The sequence below is a fragment of the Myotis myotis genome, unplaced genomic scaffold (genome assembly GCF_014108235.1).
Source record: "Myotis myotis isolate mMyoMyo1 unplaced genomic scaffold, mMyoMyo1.p scaffold_m19_p_16, whole genome shotgun sequence".
In the NCBI taxonomy this organism is placed as follows: Eukaryota; Metazoa; Chordata; class Mammalia; order Chiroptera; family Vespertilionidae; genus Myotis; species Myotis myotis.
In genome coordinates this window covers 33,472,089-33,497,443 of record NW_023416320.1, presented here as the reverse complement: position 1 = coordinate 33,497,443, position 25,355 = coordinate 33,472,089, and the positions used below count along the sequence as shown (strand labels likewise).

The 25,355-nt window shown below is 36.6% G+C and overlaps 1 protein-coding gene across 3 annotated transcripts in view; it reads left to right on the top strand.

The window, feature by feature from the left end:
- LOC118670889 (cytochrome P450 7B1) overlaps positions 1-25,355 on the top strand; it is a 153,391-nt gene that overhangs the window by 116,136 nt on the left and 11,900 nt on the right. For all 3 annotated transcript variants that reach the window (XM_036338375.1, XM_036338376.1, XM_036338378.1), the window contains exons 2-4: positions 10,427-10,563; positions 18,096-18,683; positions 19,180-19,386. In XM_036338375.1, the coding sequence (XP_036194268.1) occupies positions 10,427-10,563; positions 18,096-18,683; positions 19,180-19,386 (932 nt within the window). The remainder of the gene's footprint in view (positions 1-10,426; positions 10,564-18,095; positions 18,684-19,179; positions 19,387-25,355) is intronic.

The following is a 25,355-nucleotide window of genomic DNA, read 5'->3' as shown; positions in this document are numbered from 1 at the left end:
TGGAGCCACAGCCCCAGGAATGTGCCCTTGACTGGAACTGAACCTGGGACCCTTCAGTTCGCAGGCCAACCTCTATCCATTGAGCCAAACTGGCTAGGGCAGGGGTGGGCAACCTTTTTGTGAGTGTGTGCCAAAACCAGCAAAATCTCTGGCTCAAAATTCTTCTTCGTGCCAACCATAATTTTTTGAGAACATGTTACGCCTACTTGATATCTCTTAAGGTGTACGTATATGAAGAACCTTGAAGAAATAATAAAATTCATTCGAGTGACAAAAACACAGTGTATGATGATGAAAAATACATTTATTTTTTAATGTATACATGTTATGTAAAATTATTTATTTATCTAAGATGCACCTACACTGAATTTATCTGAAAAATAAAAAGTCGATATTAAGAAAAAAATTGTAAATGGAAGATTATAAGAGAGGATTTTGCGTGCCAGGAAAAGTTATTGGCGTGCCATGTTTGGCACTTGTGCCAGGGGTTGCCCACCCCTGGGCTAGGACGACTTTTTGAACATTACTACAATTTACCACAGCTCTTAAGTTATTTCCTTAAAAAATTATCCTCATATTCCTTGTTTTCGGGGCTTTACTGAGGTTTTGGTAAGATAAGTTTGTCTGAGCCTTTGGAGGTAAATACTGCTGGTTCTAGCCTCTAAGAACGTTGGTGCCATAAATTTTTTATTACACTTTACTGTCACTTTGTGACAAATAATGCGTCTGAGTTGGTGATATTGAAGACTAAAACGTTCTGAGTCTCAGATGTCTTCATCGTTTCTTTTGCTTCAGATGCCTAATTTGGGACCCTGTATTATACTTCCATCAACCAGGGGCGATGAAAAAAAGCAAGCATTGCACTAGACTAAGATTTCATTTCAGACGTTTCTAGAGGTACCTCTTAGAATCTGGAGATGGGGAAAGGGATTCATGGGTTGTAGAATTTGAAACCCTTTAGCTACCACACTCTGGCTGGTGTCAAGTGGCTCGTTTTGTTTCCAGAGATTTAATGTTGTTTCCAAAAATTAGCTCTCATATGGCTCATTCAGGTAACCAGTGTTGAATATGGAAATTAGATTTTTGTTCATACAAGTTTATTACATTATAGTTTATGAATCACAGTGGCTATGTGCCAGACTCCCTTTCAAGCTAAGCAGCCTCTTTGCTGTGTTATTCCAGCTGAGTCTTTTATTTGAAGTGTTTCTTCATCTTGGCTCATTTAGCCACAAACAGAAGTTGCCCTGTGGGAGATAACATCTTATGTTTATTTACTTTATAGGATTATCACCTCTGGGCTCATTGCAAGTGCAAAAGCTACCAGGAAAGAGAAAATTTGATTTCAGGAAGTCAGGACTCCCTTAACCCTGACTCGTGCCTGACTCTCATTGGAGTGTGTTGCAGAGAAATCAAGTCATTGGATTGACAGTCAGACTTGGTTCCTGATCTTGTTTTGCTGCTTTGTGGCCATGTGACTTTGGGCAGGTTATTTTATTTCTCGGATTCTCTTTCCTTATTTAGGAAACACATAATGAACTCTTTCAGGTTTAGGACGCTGTTCTGCAGAAGTCATATGGATTGTGCTAGCAAATCATTAAAGATGAGATTTTTGTTTAGAAAATATGAAAATAAAAATTTATTTCTTCAATATATAGTAATGGTGTGGAAATTGCCAATAACACCTAAGTTTAAACCTAATGTTTAAGTTCTGTTAAGTCATTAAAGTGACTTCCATTCAGGATGTGGTAAAGTCCACCAGCCCCAGGGACACAGGCACATTTTCAAATGGGAAAAGAAGCTAAGGATCATGTGACATTGGGGAAAGAAAGCTTCCATTATGAGAGAGAGAGAGAGAAACCATAACAAAGAAACAAGGATGAATAGGAGACTTGGGGGAAACAGGTAATTCAGAGACAGGAAAAACAACCCCGAAGAACTATGCTTAACCCTCGTAGAGAAGAAATCGCCTTCATAAAACAAGAATGGACTGCCGTCTGTGTAAATTATAATCAGACGGCACAGAAGAGCTCTTGGAAATTAGAAATCTAGGGGTGGAAATAAAATAATCTGTGAAAGGGATAAAATCAAGAAAGTCTCTTATTAAATGGAGCAAAGGAAAAATGGATAGAAAAGAGCTGTGTGAAAAGTACAGGACCATATGTCTGACTGCACTTAGAGAGATTTTAGTACTGAAAGAAGCTTGATAAGAATTAGTGATGGATACACAAAAACACAAGGCAAACACAAAAGCAAAGCCACTGAGCACAACCTAGGTAATGATTATGCTTTAAACACTAAAAACTGATTTCAAAAATCAAGTGGGAGGATGCTTGTATGATGGAGTAGCATAAGCAAACAGACCATAAGAAATATATTTAAAATATGTAAAAGATGCCTGGCCAGCATGGCTCAGTGGTTGAGCATTGACCTATGAACCAGGACATCATGGTTTGGTTCCGTCAGGGCATATGCCCGGGTTTCGGGCTTGATCTCAAATAGGGGTTGTGCAGGAGGCAGCCAATCAGTGATTCTCATCGATGTTTCTAGCTCTCTCCCCCTCTCCCTTCCTCTCTGAAATCAATAAAAATATATTTTAAAAATAAAATATGTAAAAGGTGATCTAGTATAGAAATCTAGACCTTGCAAACCTTTGTGATTTCTGTATATAAACATGGTGCTCTTTCTTCTATGTCCCATGTTCTAATATTAGTGATGATGGACTTCCTGAAATCACTCCTTTTATGCAGTGGCTTAAAATTACCAGCTAAAGTTAGAAACCAATATTTGGAAAAGAATGGTATTTTTCCCTTCTGAAAAGCCCTCTGATTTGTAACAAGATCAAAACATTGCCTTTCTCAGGGCCATGTACTGTGTTAACAGTGGAGGAATACTATTACTTACGCTATGTTAATAGTTTGCCCAAATTAAGATATGATTATGAATTATTATATTATGAAACAAATGTGACATACAGTCTTCAGGCTACTTAGCTTCCCACCTCAGCAAACCAAGCACCCTTCAATTCTTTTCCTATGGTTCTGGCAAGCTGTGCTTGCTTATTTTAGTGCTGTCCTTTAAAATTTGGAGCTGTCTTTTTTATTGGCTCAGGTTGATGAAATGGCATTTGGTAAGTGGACTATGCATTTATATATTGTTGGCATTGATCTCTACATTGTCATTTCCAAGGCTTTCCAGGCTAGTTCTCTGTTATAATTTAGTTTCCGCAATTCTGTGAGTTCTGATCTTTGATTAAACATTCAAGATCAAATGATTTAATCCAATGTAAGAAATGATGAGTTAATGGAATTGATATATCTTCCATGGAGTCCAATCAAATCCTGACGGTAAAATAAATTAGCAACTGATCATTTCAGAAATTACAAATTCAGTTGCATGGTTTTCTATTTTAATTAAGGAGTTGAAATAACTTTCAATTATGAGTTCATTTTCTTTCTTTTAGAATTGTCTGGGCCGTTTAAACACTCTTGACTGGCCTTCTCCTAAGACCCAGTGCTCTCTGAGTCAGTTTTGTATCTTGCAGTGTGTTCACTCAGAGAATACAAAGCCTGAAAAGTTGTAGTTTCTTTCAAAGTAAGAAGGTAATGCTGGTGCCCCATTTCTTAACCAGCAGGTCACAACTGGTAGCCCTAAACTAAAGTCTAAAATAGGCAAATAAAGGAAATATGAAATCAAATGAAAACATATCTTAAAAATTGGTGCTCTAATGAAAACTTTCAGGAAAGAGGTCAGAAGAGAACCATTATTGGATGTGTATTTTATGTGACCTTATATAATGATATGGAGATATAATAATACTAAGAAGAATAGCAGCTAACATTCTGAGTGCTTACTGTGTGCAAGTCATTGCCTTCAGTTCTTTGCCGGCATCTGATTAATTCTCACATGAGGAAAGTGCGCTAGTATATCTATTCTACAGATGAGGAACCCCAGGCACAGATAGGTTAAATAAATTGGCCAAAATCACCAAGCCAGTGGGAGTTGGCACAGCCTGGAATTTGAGTCATGCCGTGTGGCAAAACTAATCAGAAGGCTTTGCCATAAAGCTTGTGAGAATGGATACGGATTTGAACTATGCACTATTAACCCAGGGTCAAGTTCATAAAGAAATGTGCTCCAGTTGTGTAGTCATTGTTTGTGAAGTCTGCTGGAGACTCAATTAAATGTTAAATGATAGGTTTTTAAAAATATGCTTTGACATTATTTCCATGGTGCCAATGTAGGCATCTCTCTCAGTTAAAAAACAACAAACAGACACAAAAAAAATGAAAGAAAGAAAACTCAATATAGACTTCTCTGAGTAAAATCCTACATGGATGTGGTTGGGCTTCTTATCCACAGAAGCATTTACAAATCACTCACTTGATCAAAGCATTAGTATAAGTCGGCTAATGGAATTGAGTATACAAGGCACATTCTACAGACAAAGCTTTATTCGGATCACACAATTGCAGAGATGAACTGACGGCTAAAGATTGAACTGCAGTATGGCTTGCAGAGTTGTGTTCTAGGGTGTGAGGATATATTTAGTCATGTTCATTTGGATTTTGCTCTAATTCCATACAATCACACAGCACCAGTGGATTTGCAAGGTTACAGGACTGGGGGGAATAATGAAGGTTAAATGCAGGGTACAAGAGAGATTACTTTTGATAATGAATTATGTAATTTTTCTAGACAGAGTTGGATTAACATTCATCCTGAAAAGAGATTACAGTAAGTCTGATTCTTGCAATAAACAAATATTAAGCAGATCACTTATGTTCAACATGTGAATTGAAAGTCCTAAAGGATATATGATTTATCATATACAAGGCCAAGGGGTGGGGGAATTAACCTGTCCCTAACTGTACACATGAGATGCCCTGGGGTTTTGTGAGGGAGTGTGGAGACCGTGCACCCTGACTTCTTCCTTCGAGTGGAGCCTTGAAGAGATGATCAGGGACATCAGTATCACAGTCTGGCAGCTGCACCCCCAGTTGTGAAGAGCACCCCTCCCTCCCATGGATGTCAGAGAAACCAACTCTGCCTGCCTCATTAGCATGTCCCCTAAACCCCGATGGAAGTAATGGGGCATCCTGGTGACACCTTGTGTCCATACTTGTACAGTTATACAGTCAGACCCCCGGTGTCTGCTCTTCATTTTCACAGTGTGGGTGGCGTGGGTCTGCTTGTCCGTATGGTAAATCCCAGGCGGTTTCTCCACTCACCGCCGAAAGACTGTTGTGCTCATTTTTAGAACCAGCCTTTGATTCATTTGTAGGGTGTATTTTTTTTTGGTCATCCTCTACTTTTTAGAAGACAGTGCCTTCTGTACGTGGCTTTCATTTTAGCACTAAAATAGCATTTTCTTGAAATTTCAAAAACAACAATGCACTGAGAAGGGCATATCACTTCTGTGGGATTGTTTCCCAAAATGTTACAACCTCAATCTAATCATGAGAAAACATCAAACAGCCCAAACAGAAGTACATTCTGCAAAATAAATGAGAAGCACTCTTCAAAAGAGTCGGGCAAATTAGAAGATATCAGCATCTCACCACCCAGAAGTAACAACCATTACTATAGTAAAATACAGTAGGCATTTCTCTTTGCATTTATATTCACATAACTTAAGGAAAAGAGAAATATGGTATGGGTCTGTGGTTATTTAACCACTTATTCACTTAAAAGAATATTGTGACCAAATTGCTCTGAAAAGTAAATTTGATGGGCTCTGTGTCACACAGCACCCCCTGCAGTCTCTGTCTGTGGTAAGGGCCCAGGGAAGTCATTGCTTCTCCCCACCCCTCCTCACTGATGGAGCCCATGGAAACCATCAGCTCAGTCCACCACGGTCCTTGGAGTCGAAGTGGCTCTGTGATAGCCTTTATTGTTATCTTCAGCTTTTTGCCTGCTCACTTAAAGTTACTGCATCCGTATGTATCTGGGCACTTACTTTCACTTAGCCAATAATTCAAAAGATGGGGCGGTGCTTCCCTGTCATCTGAGCAGCTCGATCAAAGGTAGAGATGTGCAGGGAGGGTTGACCAGTGAATTCATTCAGGCAGAGAATGGGCGGGCAAAACCACTGAGGTGCAATTGCCTACGATGTATGAATAACCGGGAAAACTAATCCAGTTCTGTGTACCAGCTACTTTCAAATAATCCAGCCCAAAAGGTAAACCTCTTAAGGTATAGAGTGTGATTCCCATTTTCAGATGAAACTGAAGGTCTACGTGGCTAGAGAACTGGACTTAAAATTTCCCAGTAAGAGTCAGATGTGCAGAAATGTGACTTTCTTTCTCTGTAACTGAATTCAAATTTCTCATGAGCCCCTATATCTGCTGTTGGCAGAAAACACTGAATATTTTCAGTGAAAAGTTGCTCAATCACTTCTAGTTTAAAACCTAGTCTCTTTTTTCATAGATATTAAATGAGATCTAGGATTCTCCCTTCCCCTTCCTTCCTGTTGATCTGGTGAATCCTGTTGTGCAGATGTTCAGGTTAGTTGTCTCTGTTGTCCCAGAGTGCCTCCTGGCTTTCCACGTGGCCCTCCACCTTTGCACCCATGACTGCAGTGCCCCCAGTTGGCTGTAACTCCCTTCTGGCTTCCCAGCAAAGTAATGCATGTGGTTCTGCACTTCCTTGGACCCAACTGGGATCTCACTGAGGGTGCTGGCAGCCCAGTGTAGCCAGGCCTCCACCCACTCCTCCTCTTTCAGGGCCTTTCACCCATAGCCTTACAAAGATGTCCCCTCTTCCCCATATCCTGAAGAGCACGTTAATTCGCAGTTACTTAGAGGTGTGGGAACATTTTAGGGATCCTCATGCTCACCTTGGAGCCAAGGAAGAGTGGAGAAATAGAGAGCATTTCAAGCACAGTTCTAAGAAGCACTGTGAGGCAAATTCCATTTTCCAGTTAAGTGGCTTCCAAAGTAATTCAAGGAAAAGAGAAGCAGAGCAACATCAAAAGTCCGTTGCTCAACAACAGTTTATTCAAAAGGTCACTGTTTTAACCAAATATTGCCTTTCACATCAGCTGCGTAGTTTCTGAAATTTTGACTGCACACACACACACACAAATCTTCACTAATCAGGAATATTTTTTTAAAACTTGCTAACTACTATCACAGACATTAGGTGTCCTGATACAAATAGATTACATCTTCGAAAAGCTTTCCATCAGCACATACTTTTATTTTTTCTGAACTGTTGTACATGTGTAAAGGTTTCTCACCACTTACTTAGGAGGTGGTTACAATAACCTGGACTCCTAGTCTAGAATGATCACAGAAAAAAAAATGGAAAAGAAGGAATTATGTTTACAAGTACAGAGTATCGATTGCTGTGGAAAGTGCTGGGCATTAAATGTCCATGGGAACAATGTATGATAGGTCACTAGCCAACTCTTTTATGTATGTATTTAACCAAACAGGTAGCATAAAGACAAACAAACTTCAAACGTTATTAGAAACCAACTATTTTGTGTTGATTCACTCTTTTCAATTTTAGAGGCTTCTTTTTAACCAAAAAAAAAGAGTCTTAGATGTTTATTCTAATTCACACATTTTATGTTCTTAGATTATTCTCCACTGTTTGCTTCTGTATAAATCTGGACCATATTTGACACTTCAATTAAACTTCAAGATGGGTCCCACAACTTATGTGGAAGAAATTGCGAGCAGTGATACAATGGTTTCTGCACAGAACTTGGGTTTAATAATTGGGAACCTTTGTAAGCTCTCATTTGTATACTTTCTGAGATGTGTCCTTATAGTCTCTTAAAGAGTAAAGAGGATGCCCGGCTGGCGTGGCTCAGTGGATAGATTGCTGATCTGCGGACTGAAGCGTCCCAGGTTCCATTCTAGTCAAGGGCATGTACCTTGGTTGCGGGCACATCCCCAGTAGGAGGTGTGCAAGAAGCAGCTGATCGATGTTTCTCTCTCATCGATGCTTCTACCTCCCCTCTCTTTCCTCTCTGTAACAAAATCAATAAAATATTAAAAAAAAAGAGTAAAGAGGATGTATGAGAGTGTATATATTGTTTGGGTGGGATTAAGAGGGGGTATGGACCGTGTCATTTGTTTTTTGTTTGTTGTTTTTGTTACCCATCATTGCTTCTGGATCTACCCATTTCAAGCTTCAGAACTCGATATTTCCCAAAAAGCATTGGGTATCCTATCCCCTCAACTCGGCAGTGAGCAGTGGGTATTTCATTTTCGAAGTCACAGAGCATGAGAGAGATAAATCGCAGTATTTGTAGTGTGCCAGGTGCAAGTGGGACTTTCTGGATCGTTACGGTGATAGCTTTCTCCCCTAAATTTTTTATGAATATACTGATGAAGACAGATTACTGTTATCTGTCTTCAATGGGTCATAAGTTGAACTAGCACTATATTTTTTCTGGAAAATATGCAAAGTTGTGACATGGTGTTTAATAGTTTTAAGCTGTTGCTGCCAAAATAAACAAAGCTGTAAGGAATGATGACCCTCTCGTTTTTGTAACAATAAAATGGCCTCCTAATGTGTTTCCCTGACCCTGGACATTAAGCTACTAACCCCCTGGATTTCTGAGCTCCATCCTTTCCCCCAGTGGAAACCCCATGCAGAATATAGCTTTTGACTGAACAACAGAACATAGAGGATAAAATTAGTTGCATTACATTAGGATATGACAAAAAGCCTTTGAAAATTTTTGTCCCAATGCAACATTCCAAGAATATTAAACAAGACAGAGTAAAAGTAGGCCAAGGGAAAGAGTTATTATATTGAAAGGAAATTTTGTGAACCAGTTCACCTACTAATTTTGAAAGGGTCATTATTGACAGCCTGTATGCAGTGGCATTTGATAGCTTGGGGATCCTGCTCTACAATCATATGTGCAAAGTTCTTGTTGTTAAATCTTTGGATATAAGAGTAGCTGCTACAACATTTTCTTGGTACACTTTTATATGTCTCAAAAAAAAACCAAGTCTCCATTGCTAGAGGTTGCATTCCAGAAAACAATGAGAAAAGGGATGAAGAATAAGATTCATTTCTATGCAATGTTTCTTGTCTTCCTATTTCTAAGTACATGTATTTAAATAGCAGCATACATTTTGTACATTCTTATAGAGATAAATTGTCTTCTAAAAACAGAAAACCTAGTTCCTAGATTTCTATCACACTCTGGATTATTTTATTTTATTTTTTAGTATATCCCCCCCACCCCAAAGACCTGATGTTTGTTTTTTTAAGCTTAATTCCACCATCTTGGATTGTGGGGAGATAAGAGGTTCTGATAGGGTTAATCTAGTGACATAAAAGTCCATGTTGCATATGATCATAATCTTGATCTTTGATTAGATCTGAGCTACTAATATCTTGTGATTAATCAAAATGGGTTGCACTTCATATAGTATATCACTTCACAGATGGAGCAGAGAATCACCCATGTTTTCTTGAATATCAGTTTTAATCTCTTTTATGATAAAATGGCTTTTTTTTAAAATATATTTTATTGATTTTTTACAGAGAGGAAGGGAGAGAGACAGAGAGCTAGAAACATCGATGAGAGAGAAACATCGATCAGCTGCCTCCTGCACACCCCCCACTGGGGATGTGCCCGCAACCCAGGCACATGCCCCTGACCGGAATCGAACCTGGGACCCTTCAGTCCGCAGGCTGACGCTCTATCCACTGAGCCAAACCGGTTTCGGCATAAAATGGCTTTGAATATTTTTATTTTTATTTAAATCAGATTGAGTCCCCCAACTAAATGACTAGGAAGAAATTTTGAATTCCACTTTTTCTAGGATTATAAGTAAAAAAAAAAAAAGAAACTTATTTTTTAATTCATAGTATTTTAATGTTTCATTGAACATACTTCATGTTTAAAAAGTTGTCTTATGAAATTTAAATATTTCTATTCACCGTAGTTTAAATAAAAATGTTCATAAAAGAATATAACAGGATACACTTTGTGGGAATGATGTTCGGGTTTTTGTTGTTCTTCACAGCATAAAACATTTTTCAAGATTATGAATTGCACCTTTTATAATTACCTAATTCCAGTGTAATCGAGATCTGATAAGAAAGAGCTTTACTTTGATTACTAAAATACCTGACATCTCTCACCCAGACTCAGCAAGAGCTCTCAGAATAAGATGTGGACTATATGTACCTGTTTCAGCCAGCAATTTGGGCCCAACACACACAATTTTTAAAAAAATTTGCTCACAGAAAGCTCTGAATTGAACAGTCTGTCCCAGAGCCACACATACCAGAGGCTCAATAAGTATATTTCTATGACTATATAGGAATCATTAAATAAAAAAAATGAAAAGAAGCTGTGCAATTCATTCAATCCACTTCTAGACTGCATTGATAATACACATGCATTAAAATAAGAATGATTTAATTTAACTTCTTCTTTTTTTTCTTACAGGAGACCTGGTGAGCCTCCATTGCTAAAAGGCTGGCTTCCTTACTTTGGACTGGCCCTGAAATTACAAAAAGATCCCATAGGTTTCATGAGAACTCTTCAAAATCAACATGGTGACACGTTCACTCTTCTCCTTGGAGGTAAACAGCACTTCTTATGTCCTTATATTTTTCTCTAGGCAAATTATGTACAGTATTGTTTTATTTGTAGAGCTAATACAAAAGGAAACTATGGTCTTGAGTATAGTAATCCTCACATTAAAAAACAAATTATAGCACACTCTTGAGGGTACCTAGGGAACCCCACTCTCCTGCCATCATCTGTCATTATAGTTTGGTTTGGCTTGATTTTAAGAATGGTTTTTAAAAAGCTACAATATATATGCATAACCTATGGACATGGGCAATAGGGTAGTGAAGACCTGGGTGGATGGGTAGGGGCTGGGAGGGGAGGATAAAGCAGGGGATGGGAAATATCTGTAATACTATCAACAATAAAAAATATATATTTTTAAAAGCTACAATATATTAATGGACTTTATTTTGTAGATCAGTTTTAGGCTTATAGAAAATTGATCAGATAGTACTGAGAGTTTTCATATCCCTTTTTCCCCACTGATCATAGCTTCCCCTATTATTAACACCTTATTTTTTATAATATAATTCCACTTTATTTTTGAAGAGATCAAACTTTCTCTTTTAAAAAAAAATCTTTATTGTTGCAAGTATTATATATGTCTCCCTTTTCCCCCATTGACCCTTTCTAGCCCGCCCCCACCCCCCATCCCAATATTATTAACATTTTATATCAGCATTTCTTACAACTGATGAGTCAATGTTGATACATTATTAAACATCCCTGGTTTACATTAGGGTTCACTCTTTGTGATGTACAAGTTCTTTAATGTTTGACAAATGCATAATGTCATGTATCCACCATTACAGTATCACACAGAATAGTTTTCACTGCCCTAAAATCCCCCATATTCCACTTATTCGTTCCTCTTCCCCTCCCTGACCCCCTAGCAACCACTGATCTAGAATGTATTTTTAACTTTAAAAGGTTCATTATCCCTCTACTTTTATAGAGTATTTACAAAACAAGAGACAAAAAACACAGCAAGGTTACTATATACCCCAACCTCATAGGGCTCAGAAGACAAGCTAGAATATTCTTAGTTAATCCTCCTTTAAGGCCCCTGCAGTCCAGATGCATCGCTATCTATTGCTGCCTAACAAACTCCCCACAGATTGAATGCTGTGCAGCAACCTTGCTGGAGTCACTTGTGTGGCTTGAGTCGTGGCTGCCTGACTGGGGCTGGATGGTCCATGCTGGCTTTCTTCATGTGCCTGCCTGGACCTCTTTGTCCACAGGCTGTTTCATCCTCAAGCAGACATCCTTACTGCATGTCAGCTAGTGTTTCAAGAGGGTACAGGGAAATGTTGCAAGGCCTCTTGATGTTACAAAACTTCACTTCCACCGCATTCCATCAGTCAGATCAAGTCGCAGGTCAGCCCAGACTCATAGATAGGGAATTAGACTCCACCTCCTCCTCCGCTGAGTGGCAGCCACATTGCAAAAGAGCACATGTAGAGAGTTAGCAGGAATTTGTTGTGGCCATCTTTGCTCAGTCTTCCACATCAGCTTATCGCCTGGGCCAGCTATTCCGTTTGCGGACTTCTGTCTGTCCTGTCTATGCTTCAGAAGGCTGAGCTCTACAGTCTAGATCCTCCACACACCTTTGCCCTCTGACTTCTGGTTGGGTGTGCGAGTGAGAAGGCAGGTGTGTTCCAGCTCCCCATCTCCCTGGGCTCTGGTACACAGCTCACTCTCCTTCCGAAGGAAATGGAAGACATCGGATATGACCTCACGCAGATCTCCACATGCCTACCAAACACACCATGTCTCTCAGTTGTTCTTAACACCTTTTCTCCAATTTCAAAGAATGTTCAAGACAATCCAGGGCCTTGTCTTCGTGACCCTTACTTCCTGCTTTCTCTGGGCTGGAATTTCATTATTTATTCCTCCCGTACATGTGTCTTCATTTTTTTCTCTCTTGGGTCCTTATCCTCAGCTTATAACCATGCTTAATTGAGCTTCTCCTATGTTCTCTGGCCAGTTACTTTTCATTTCTCTTTTTTTTTCTTTTTAGCATCCAGATTTTTCAAGAATTACCTATATTGTATGCTCTATTTAGGTCATTTCTTCTTACTGTAATTACTTAGCTGAGTATCAGAAGCAACCTTTTGTACATAGAGCAACTTCACTGCATCGCTACCATTTTAATGTAATTGGGAGGAAAAATGGTCCAAGTGGATAAAATTGTCAGCATGGTTGAGTTCTCACACGAGCGAGCAGGCAGTATCCATTTCATCACAACTGCCTCCTTCACCCGGCAGCTGGCGAGTCTCTTCCAAAAGTAATTGTATGCACTCTGATTTCAGAAAAATTGAAGTGAAAAAAAAAAAAACCATGCATCTTAGAAAAAGAGAAATTATAATATATAAACATATCCTTGCAAGGGTTCCCAAGGTCTGGGATCCACCTACCTCTCCAGCCTCATCTCTTGCTACTGCTTGCCTTGTGCTTAATGTACCATCAAAGCACCAAGTGGTTTGAAATTTCCCCTTCATACACCATGCCCTTTGGTGCCTCTTTGCTATTTATTCTGCCAGAATTCCATTCTTCTCTTTATGAGGCATCCTCAAAAGATGGCTGCCATGGACTCATCCTCTGAGGCCATAGTCACATATCACTTCCTCCCCAAAGCCTTCACTGGCCATTGCCCCTTTCCACGTTATGTTAATGCTTCTTCCCCAGTATCCAGTTACTCCCATATCACTTCTCCAATAGCATTTAATAAATTGTGACTGTATAGCCAATTCAGTTGTCTATTTCCTTTCATTATTCTCTAGCTTCTTCATTGCCAACCTTTAATCCGGAGCTCAGCATGGATTGATTCATAATAAATAATTGATGAGGAATTTCCCAATACCTCAGAGCTGATGAAATACTTACCAGAATACAGTTAAAGGCCATAGCTGGTTCTTCTACTCTAAGTGAGCTTTTGGCTTCATAATACAAAACTGTATTCTTCACTTCAAAAAAAATTCAACCGTATGTTCTAATGAGTAGCTACAACACATCATTGAAATTTTTACTTTTCTTTTTTAAGTGAATTATACAGAAATAACCTTAGGTAATTAAGCAGAAACTTGTGGCAGATTTGAATAATTGTATTCACTTTTCACAAAGCAACCGATGTCTGCCGACACTTGGTACCTTAGTTTTAGATACATACTGAGAAGCTTGCTGAATTTCTACCATCTAAATAAGTTGACCATGGTTATGTTTTCTAGCTCAACAGTAGACAACCATAGTTGAATATGTACTGCTATTTCTCTTTGCCTTCTTACTAGGGTTTGAATAAATTCCTGCCAAGATATCCTATTAATGTATATGATTTTAATAATTAGTTTGCCAAATAGCTCATTTGGAAAATGTGAAATGTGGAGCAGTCTTCCACAGTTGTCCCATAATGTGATTTCAGTGAGTAATGTTCTTGTATGATGAGCAAATGATTGTCATCCCAAAAAGTCTCCAGGGACATGGATGTCATCTTAATAAATAAATTAAAAGATACATCTTTTCATGAGAAACCACGTAAATTCGTGGCCTGTCACAGAAAATAGTTCTCTAATTGGTTCTGTGTGGTGGTGCAGCAGAATCATTTTCCCTAGATGTCACCCCAGCAAAGCAGCCCTGTACGTCATTGTCAACAGCTAGTGAAATCTCTCTAATAAGAAGAGGAGTATGTAATGTGGTCAGCCTTATACAACAAAAAATTGGTTTCTATTCCACGCCTCCAACTAATATTTACAACTTGAGATTTTTAAAAAAATCTATTGAAGAACAAGCTAAAGATGGAGATTAAAAGCTTGTAATTATGGAAAACTTATTTAAAATCCAGATTTTAAAGTCAGATTTGTTGACTGAGCATTTCTATTTCAAATAGTCAAATAATTGTCCTGAATTCCCATGGATATGTCTCTGTAAACACCAAATATCTGAAATAAAACATCAAAACTCAATTTATGATGATCCAGATGTCAAACTTCCTGTGTACATAAGATATCAGTGTGAGTGACCTTATTTGTTTTTTGGCATTTGCTGACATACTTTGCATCATGTAGTTTCATTTTCCTGAAAAAACTAAATTGGAAGGAAGTGAAAAGACTGTTGAGTTAGGAAAGGATCCCGCACAGGTTATATGGGAATGCTGGAGTTGATACCTTGATACCCAGGCAGCTCCTAAAAAGGGAAGATAATGAAATTATCAGTAAAGAAAACATTCAAATTTTTTACCCTATTTCAAATATACATATATGTATATGTATATCATATGTATATGTGTATCATATGTATATGATATCTATATTGTAAAAGTGAGCCTCATTTTGACATTGATATTTAGACACCATTCTTTTCTTTTTGAAAAACATGGCAAAGGATATTGTTTCTACCTTGTGATCTTTGTGAACTAGGCAACTTGCTTGTTGACACATGGCATTCATTTACATGAAATTACACTAGAGGAAAAGTTAATTTTGCTCAAAGAATCCATGGCCTTCAAAATAACTTTTCAGGTTCCCTTTGTTAAGAAATTTAAATTTATTTTATGAATGTTTATGTGTTTTCCTAACTGTCTGATTAAAGATTACAAAGAAACTGGTTTTGCATCGCACATTAGCAGATGGTGGACAGATGGTTTAAATTAATATTAATTTTGGAAAACTTAGCTTAAATTGTTTATACTGAAGATTAAAAGTTGGAAAGCCAGCTAACATCTCCAGGGTTACTAGTACTTCCAAACCCAGTTGAAGAGTAAAATCCAGAAAATCAAAACGTCCACTTTTAAAGAAATCCACATCTTACTCAGAGATATAGATAAAACACAATGCCTTGATATGGAAGAAAATTAAAATAAGAATAAGAAAGAGAAAATACAGATCCTAGAATGTAAAGAGGCTTGAAAACAGTGAGAATTTTACCTACAAATTGCTTTAAACTGATCAGTAATGATTTTTACATCAGAGACTATATGCAACAACTGCTTATTTAAAAAAATAATGATTGCTAACCAGAATGCTTTTACACATTTAGCCTTTATTCATTTTATTTGAAATTAATGTTACAGTTTCTCCCCATCTCCTCACCCCCAAAGAGAGATATAGAAAGAAAAAGAGAGTGGATAAATATGTATTTGTGATGAATTATAGACAAAAACTCTACCCTGCACACAGCCTGTACTTAAGTAGGCCAGCAGCCAGTAGCTCATGCTCTCATAGCTGAATAGAGTTTTGTCTTTCCACTTAGATTTTGATGATTGTGGAAAATTTATAGAAAAATTCAAAATATACTCTGATAATTATGTGTATTACAAACTGAATCTTTCATACATTCTCTGAATTTTAGTGACAAATTTAAAATAACCCTAAAGATATTTAGTAAAATTATTTCATTTAGTGAAAGGAGAAAAGTATGAATCACCACCTGTGAAAATACACAGCTTTGCCTAAAATTATGTCTTTTACAAAATAAGAGAATTGATTTTTTTTTCAATTATTCATCAGGCAGATGCTGGCAATTTTATTTAATTAAGCAGCTATGGTATAAGGCAGGTGTAATAAAATATGCCCAAATCCAGTTGAGTCCTTTTTCCTCTCCCCAGGGGGAAAAACAATTGAGTTGATTTTGTAGTTGTAGCTTTGGGATCTAACAAGAATGAGTAGTCATTTCTAGCTTTACTCTCATTCTTAGATTGGCCCCTCCTTATTAAGTAAATTAAGAGGAAATAGAGTAAATAAAATTTAAATCATATGATTCATTTTTAGAAAAAAATAATAGTTCATGTATCTCCATGTATATCAAAAACTTAAATAATGCTTTAAAATTGTACAACAAAGAGAAAACATTAATCTTTTTAAAAATGCAAACTAGATCATATATTTAACATTGAGATAAATGATATTTTTTTATATATCTTTATTGTTGAAAGTATTACATATGTCCCCTTTTTCCCCCCATTGCCCTCTTCTCCCCCTCTCTGCTTCCAAGCCTTTACCAGGATTAGGTTGAAAATTATTCAAAACTTTATCCTAAATCTTTAGCAAATTAAATTTAAGTTCTGTGATGCTGTTGGAGTTACCATAAATAATAAGTGAGAAGTCATTTATCTCAGAAAGCTACACAAACATACCTGTACACACACAGAGGAATGATAAGAGGAAAGTGTAGATGATCCTCCATTCTTCAAGGTCTAATTATTTATTGTTTTTCTAGAAGACAATAAATAGGTATCAAAGTATATAGGAGCATCTACACTTCATGTGTGTTCTTGGGAAAGAAAAACTTATTAAATGCTATTATTTAATATTATCTGCATATTACATATAATTACAAGGAGTCTTAAAATAGTATTAGGTACTCTAAGCTTCATGAATCAGAATCAGGTAGGAATTGTAAATTTGACCAGAACCATAAATCTTTTAATTAGTAAGGTTGGACAACACTAATGTATGAAAAGACCAAATGTCACCACCTCAAATAACCATTTCTAATAACTTCGGAAATCAGACTGAAGCAGATTCCACTTTCTGCCTCAGATACACATCTGCTGTGTCACTATCCATCCACATAATACAATGTTTTCTTTACATCTTTATACCTCAAGAGGAACAAGATCCAAACAAATGTCTTGATTTCAATAAAAGTTGAATAAATATAAATGAATGAATGAAAGAATGAATTCTAATTTGACATTCTGTTTCAGTATGTGACCTTGGACATGTTACTAAATCTTTGTGAGCCACTATTTTCTCATCTATAAAAATGAAAATACTGGCCTTTTGTGATTTTGTTGTTAGTGTTGAATTAGGAATTCATCTATGAGTACCTGCTTCATACCACATCTTCATTTATTTGAGTTAAAATTATTGTATCCAGCCAAAGCTAGGATGATACCAAGTATGAAAAAGCTCTTGATGAAGTATAAATAAAAAATCAATAAGGGAATGTCATCTTACCAATTTGATATTTTTGTTATTTATGTTATTGGAGAGAAAAATATGAGAAGTGTTTAAGTCAAGGGATTCTGAGTATATTTAAAGGATAATTTAAATATTTGGGTACTTAGTTAAAATAAAAATTTGATGTGTACACTACCTTAAACATTTTTAATTGATTTTTACAGAGAGAAAGGAAGGGGAGAGAGAGAGAGAGCGAGAGAAATATTGATTTGTTGTTCCACCCATCTATGCATTCGTTAGTTGATTCTTGTATGTGCCCTGACAAGGGATCAAACCTGTAACCTTGATAGTATGGGGCAGTGCTCTAACCAACTGAGTTACCTGGCCAGGGCTTATACTGTGTTTTATTAATTCATTAAGAATTTCAGAATATTTAACTTCAAGCTTCTAGAGTTTTTCCCACTATCTTCCATTTTAAAAGGAAACATGTAGTGGACCTTTGAATGAAATGGATTTTTATTAAACTTTGCATGTTTCTAGATGTTAGTTACTAAGATCTAATTTTCATTAAGATATTGTCAAAGTTCGGAGTGGGGGGCTGTTTGTTTTGCTAAAAAATGAGCTCATATTCTCATTTCTTTTAGGAAAGTACATAACATTTATTCTGGACCCTTACCAGTACCAGTCAGTGATGAAAAATCAGAAATTAAGCTTTCGAATGTTTAGTAAGAATATATTAAAGAAAGCATTTGCCATCCAAAGGTTGATGACTGATGATGAGCTGAACAATGAGCTTCATGACTGCTACAAACATTTACAAGGGAAATCTTTGGACCTACTCATGGAAAACATGACGCAGAACCTACAACAAGTTTTTGAACCCAAACTCTTTAAAACCACAAATTGGGACATGGCATACCTGTTGACATTCTGCAGCTCAGTAATATTCGAGACCACATTTGCAACCATCTATGGAAAATCTGTTGCTGGTGATAGGAAAGAATTTATTACTGAACTTAAAGATGATTTTTTTAAATTTGATGCCAAATTCATATATTTACTATCAGATATACCCATTGAGCTTCTAGGAAATGCCAAGTCTATTCAAAAGAAACTTATAAAACACTTGACATCAGAAAACTTGGCTAATATACAAGGATGGTCAGAAGTTGTTCAAATGAGGCAAGATATCCTGGAGAAATACTATACATTCAAGGACTTTGAAATAGGAGGTAAGAAACTTCTGAATGATTACTTGTCTAAAATAGAATAATTTACAATAGACCTTTGAAATAAAAAGACAAAATGGCGACCTTGAAAAATTTTATGCTCGCTCTAATTGGCTAATGATAAAATGTTTTACTCTGAAACAACCCTCTGTGATAATTGATTTTTTTTTTTTTTTTTTTTTTTTTTTTTTTTTTTTTGCTGAGGTGGTAAAACAAGATATTTAATGGTGATAATGAGAAAGAGTATAGCTAAGCTGCATTTACTCCTCTTATCTCATTCCCCCATCTCCCTGCCCCCAACGCCCCCCCCCAACACACACATTACATTTTAAACTATTCTCATTAAGCAGAAAATTAGACTTCAGAAGCCTATTGGTCCTCATTAGCATGCACTGATCCTTGGCTGGGTCTGTGTCCTAACATCTTTTAATTAGCACACTGCAAATCTAATCAGTGTAATAAACGCTATTAATCTTCCTTTTCACTTATTTTCTTCCAGCACATCATTTAGGCTTTCTCTGGGCCTCTGTGGCAAACACTATTCCAACTATGTTCTGGACAATCTATTACCTTCTACGGCACCCAGAAGCTATGGCAGTGCTGCGTGACGAAATTGACCATTTGCTGCAGTCAACAGGTCAAAAGCAAGGGTCTGGATTTTCCATCTACATCACCAGAGAACAATTGGACAGCCTGGTCTACCTAGGTAATTTATTTTTATCTGTTATGAAGAAAAGAAGGTTACTTCTCTGCTAACTCAGTTTATCACTCAAAGCTGTTTACCAAGAGGTGGAGGACACAGCTGTCTAATTGACATAATAACACCCATTTACATCAATTATAAATTATGTAGTTTATAGTTGTAGATACTCTCATTGCATGTAAACATTAAGGCCTAGGTAATTAACTATGCAAGGTATGCAAAAGGCTAGACCAAAGCTTTGCAATTATTTGGAAAAAAATAGTTTCTGCCTATTAAGTCATTTGATTCTGAGCATCTGTTGACATGCTAATGCTTTCCAAACACTGCTGCTCTATCTTGTCAAGAAAGGTATTTAGAGCTTGAAAAAAGAACGTATTTCAGGAATGCAACTTATGTACAAAACATATTTATTCTACCCTAAAATGGTGTCTATATTTTCATGCAGCAATTAGGATGTTTTATACAGTTTGGAGTACATGATTCTCAAAAATGTAGTACAAGTGATTTCCACTGAAAGTTCATGATTTAAACACAGTTGGGGGTGAAAAAGAAAAAAAAAGGAAGGAAGAGAGGGAGGGAAACAAAAAAACTACGAATTACTTCATGTGAAATGTCAATATTTTATAAAACATTCACTGGCTTATGAGATATGCATGGTCTCTGTGTTAAATACATTTGAGGTCAGGAGTGACTAAGGTGTTTTTCTGTTTCTACATATACCTGGGTACTGGTGACGTGAACTTTCAACAGTAGTGGATTGCATTCTACTTTACTAGTTTTGATAAGACCACTATGATTATGTGATTCCCAAAGTTAAATTCCATATAGATGAGTTATCCTCTTTCCCTTCTGTATAGATATTTCACCCTATAGTATCATTTACTATACAATAGTCCAAGTCCCTCTGGACAAATGGAGGAGTAAGTCTTTATATTTCTCTGTTGCTTCACTCATTTGACAATGTAGGCAAGTATTTTAACCCATTGGCCTCAATTTTTTATCTTTTAAATATGTTCCAGGATTTTGGTGGGATCTTGTGTATGTACAGGCCCTATAGGTCTTGACTGCCAGTTGGTTCCCACTGATTAGGATAAAACTCATCAGAGGCAATAGCCGGAAGCTGGCCTTGTATTCACAGTGGCTAGCTTGTTCATTCAATTAGGAAAACTATGTCAACTTACAGTTTGCTGTTTGGAGCATATATTATCAAAATTATTTTGAATTTGCTTCGTGAAAGAAAATAATCCCACATTATTAAAATTCAAATGTTTTTTTCTTTTGAGAATTAATGGGGAAGAAATGCACAAAATTTGTGTACAGTTCTGGACAGTTGCCTTCACAAGGATACACAGTATTTTATGAATAGAATATTTGTGGTTCTGTGAAGATCAAGGTTGCATTTCCCACATATTCAATTGCATTTTGTGAATCAGATTATGTATACTGAAAAGTAAATCAAATAAACTTCAAGAAATAGGTGTTTGTATTCGTAGAAAGTTATTACTCATAAAAATGTAGTTGAAACTCATCAACTATTTTTATTCAGCTTCTCATTATTGAAAGGATCATTTTAAAAGTATAATATCAAAAGAGGAGAGTTTAGATTTATTTGATCAAAAGAAATGGCAGGTTCCAGAGTTATAATTTGGGTCCATTCAAGTCCATACCTAGCGCTAGAGATTTTCATCCTTGGAGGACTCAAATTTACAGCTCACGGACCTTCACCAAATGAACAACAATCCCACGTGAGTGAGGATCCACCCGGATAAAGGCAATGCCTTCTGTCATCCGGAAGGTGGACCTCTGTTTTTCACAACCTCGATTACCAGCAGAGATCAGGTAACATTCATTATGAGAATTTAATCTTGTAGAAAATAGGGTGTGTTTTTACTTTCACGAGATAGAGTGTTTTATGCAGAGTGGAGCAAACTTTTCTATGACTCAGTCACACAACAGATAACCTCTGCATCTAGTCATAGCTCAACTGTATTTCTGTATATCAAAAGAGCTTGAACTATATGTACAATAGGCAAAATTTATGGAATTAAGTATTTGCAGTGTACTGCATGGTGTGAGTGTATGTGCTTCTTATTATTATTTCCTTAAGTGAAGAGTTCTATGTATTCTAAGTACAATTTCTCTTTTAAAAATGTTTTATCGTTGAAAGTATTACAATGTCTTTTTAAAGAGATATCTTGAATTTTTATTATTGTAAAAAAAAAAAATGACAAGGATGAAATGAATGCTGTTGTTTGTTTCTTTTCCTTAAACCAAGACAAAGAATTTTGTTATTAGTACAGGAGAGGGACAGGAGATGATTATTTTTTACGGAGATATTGCATATCAGCATACATTTATTAAGCAGCAAGGTTGAAAAGGAAAGTTAAAATGCCATAGAAAAGGGTGTCTTGTTCCTAAACAAAAATGATTTCTCTGGAGCGGACAAGAAGACAGTGCCCAGTGGGGTACAGGTGATGCAGCTCATTGTGCATATCTTACCGATATTTCTGGCCAATCCTGTAGGCCTCAAATGTATCAAATTTCCTCTGACATCAATATACACCTAATGTCAGCAAAAGTTAAAATGTGTAACATAGATTAGGCTTTTAAATATCAAGCTCAAAGCAATCATCTGTTGTAAGTGGTTGTAATGGATTTATGCTTTCATCCAGTGCTCTCGAAAATATTTCTTTAAAACCATCCTACCTTTCTCTTAAAAAAAAATGTAACTTTATATTTTTATATATTTATGTAACTTATTAGAGGAATTCTGCTTATTATGACCTCACTAAAATGTTATATAAATTTAGCAGAGTTCTCTACCATTAAGTTTAAATGTAAATTTACAATAAATTAGTAACTATAGTGAGGTTACTTGGGGGAGCCTAAATCTAAATAGAAAGAGTTGCTGATAAAATAAAAGTTTGAAAAACTCTAAGAGAAAAGTAAGAGATGATGCAAGGAATGGAAGTCTCAAAATTGACATTTTGATTAATGGATAGCAAAAAATCTTGAGTCCCACTTCTTAGTTCAAGGTTTACGGAAATAGTGTATGTAAATAACTTAATAAAAAGTATGTGTTCAATGAACACTATCTGTTGTTATCACCAAGATGATACTTAACCTCGGTGTCATCCCTGCAGTGTTTATATTGTTTTCTTTCTTTTTAAGTATCTGTGAGCCAAGCTGGTATCAAATTCAAGTCTACCTCACCCCCACAGAAGGGCGCCTTCTGCTTAGCACACATGAAAAGAGCAACTGAACTCTAAGAAAGAATGTAAGGCAAAGTGGATTATAACTCCTGAACTGCTCAGATGAATTGTAGGCACCCAATTTTGTTCAATGAGATATCTTGAAAATCAGGAAAGCTGCAAATGTGGTCCAAGTGAGGAATATTGAGGAAAAAGGAAGTGCTGTAAAACTAGGGCTCAGCAAATTTTTAATACTCTTTTAAAAGAGGAGATTATGTATTATAGTAACTCTAGAATTATAGGCTTGCTGTGATCTTCAGTAAAATTCTGTAAGACATTCTAAGCCCATTTTTTGTGAGTAATTGTGGGGAGGCAGAAAGAAATGATTAGTTGGAAAAAATAAAGATTACTAACAAATAATAGTGATTATTAGGCATAGTGCATATTAAATCTATTGATGATTTCAATATTTCAAAGCAACTTAATGGGCTCATGTTGTTTCATGTGATCTTCACCAAGATACTGTGGGACTGGGCAGCTATTATTTTGCCATTATTTATACAGATGATAAAATTCTCAGGGTGCTAAATGACTTTCCTCAGGTCATGGAGGTAAAGAAAAGAAGAGAGGCAGAACTTTAACTTGGGTTCTGTCCATACCCAGCCTTTTCCCCTCAAACCTGTCTGATGCAAGAATCACCCGAGTCCTTTTCATTGTCCGAAATGAGAGGGAAGAGGAAGTCTTTGTATCATGATTCAACAAAGCCAGCCATGCTATTCACATGGACAAGGTCTGAAAATTGGGCTAGGTGATGTTAGAGTTAAGTTTATTTTTCGTTCAGGATGAAACATTAAGAAGGACGGTATTAATCATTATTTTACTATGTAGCAGGCAGGCACTGTATTAACTGCTTAATGTAATTAGCTTATTTAATCCTCAAGAGTTATCTCTAATTCTTGGGCACCAAGGTTCAGAAAGATTAGTTAACCACCCCAAACCATGCAACTAGATAGTGGAGGAGCCAGAAATTGATGCCAGGCTTGTCTAACTTCAGTGCTAACCTCTAAACACTGTCACTTCCTGGAAAAATGCTCTAGAGACGTACCAGAGACCTAGTTTCTGTCTGATATGTATCACTAATTCTCAAATATAATTGGGTTTGAGTGTGAAGTTGGGGCTAGAGGTTCACATCAGAATTTTATGGAGTTTTTTTTTTAAATAAAAATAAACTTTTTATTTTAGAATAGTTTAGATTTACAGAAAAGTTACAAAGATAATAGAGTTTCCATATTTCCCTGACACATGGTTTCCCTTATTATTAACATGTTAGTGTGGTATATTTGGCACAATTTTGGGTGCTATATTGACAAAAACTTATTTAATGTTATAAAATAATTCTATTTGAGAAATTAAAGTTGTACATGATTTATACAACAGTAGGAAAGTTTACAAAAGCCTCTCTTCCATAAACAATATGCATAAACAATGTCAGTTCTACTTCATATTAGAAACTTATAACTGGACCAAGGGGAGAGGCATCTTCCATAAAAGGGTACATAAGGTAGTGAAATGTTTATACATAATATAAGGAAACATTGGTTAAAAACTAAAATGTACTGATTTGGATGTTTATGAAATTTCCTGCTCAGTGCAAAGATAAGAGGGTTAGACAATCTAATGAATGCTGGAAGCAGGAGTTGAAAGGATCGAAAGGGAAATTTAATGAGAATACAAATTATTGTATTTAGGTCTGGAAATCAACTGCATAAGAATAGGATGAGGAAATGTGTGGCTGAGCAGAAAAGGGTTTAAAGCCCTGGTTCTCAGCCTGGATTCCTCATTGGAATCATCTGGGAAGCTTCAAAAATACTCACACCCAGTCCCACCCACAGAGGTTCTGATGTCAGGGGCCTAGGTGCAAGCTCATGATTCTAATGTGCAATCAAGGTTTAAAAGCACAAATTTAAAGTGTCTGTTAATGCAGTGGTTCTGATTGCATTGATCTAGCATGGAGCATTATTATTATTATTATTATTATCATTGTTATTATTACTATTATTACTATTAAGCCATCTCAGGTGATTCTAATGGACATCCAGCACTGATAACCTCTGGGATATCAGGAAGCATAAAACAAGTCAGTGGTGACATCTCAAAAATATGTTGTTCATTTGCTTCCAACAAAGCATTAATGCAAGTATGGTATCTAGGGCAGAGAAAGCAGTTCCTCTCTACTTTTCCAGCTGAAGTAGCACACCCAGTTCCACCACATTTTAGTGGCACATTTAGTAGTTGAATTAATCCAGAATGTGAAAAAACTGAAAGCCATATCTTCTCTGACATACAACTTAAAAATGACATGAAAGTGCTCCTTAAATATTTTTAAAGGGCTCTTCTGTGGAAGAGGAATTGGGATTTTTATTTTTTACTAGAGGCCTGGTACACGGATTCATGCACCAGTGAGGTCCCTTGGGCTGGCCTGCGGGGATCAGGCAGCTACCGGTCCAACAGTTGGACACTTAGCATATTAGCCTTTTATATATATAGTTGGGGTTTTTTTGGCCTTTGGGTTTTCTAAAGGGGAGAAATGAAAGGAAGGACCATTTCAGCCCAGTAAAAGAAAACAAAAAACCTTTCTAATAAAATGGACTTTCTGAGTGCCATCATTGGAGATAGCCAATCAGAAATTGTACAATATCTTCACTAGGATCTTCAGAAGCATTTCTGTTTATATATACTTCCCAGCAGTGAACTACCTAAACTGCAGGAGTCTTGAAGGCC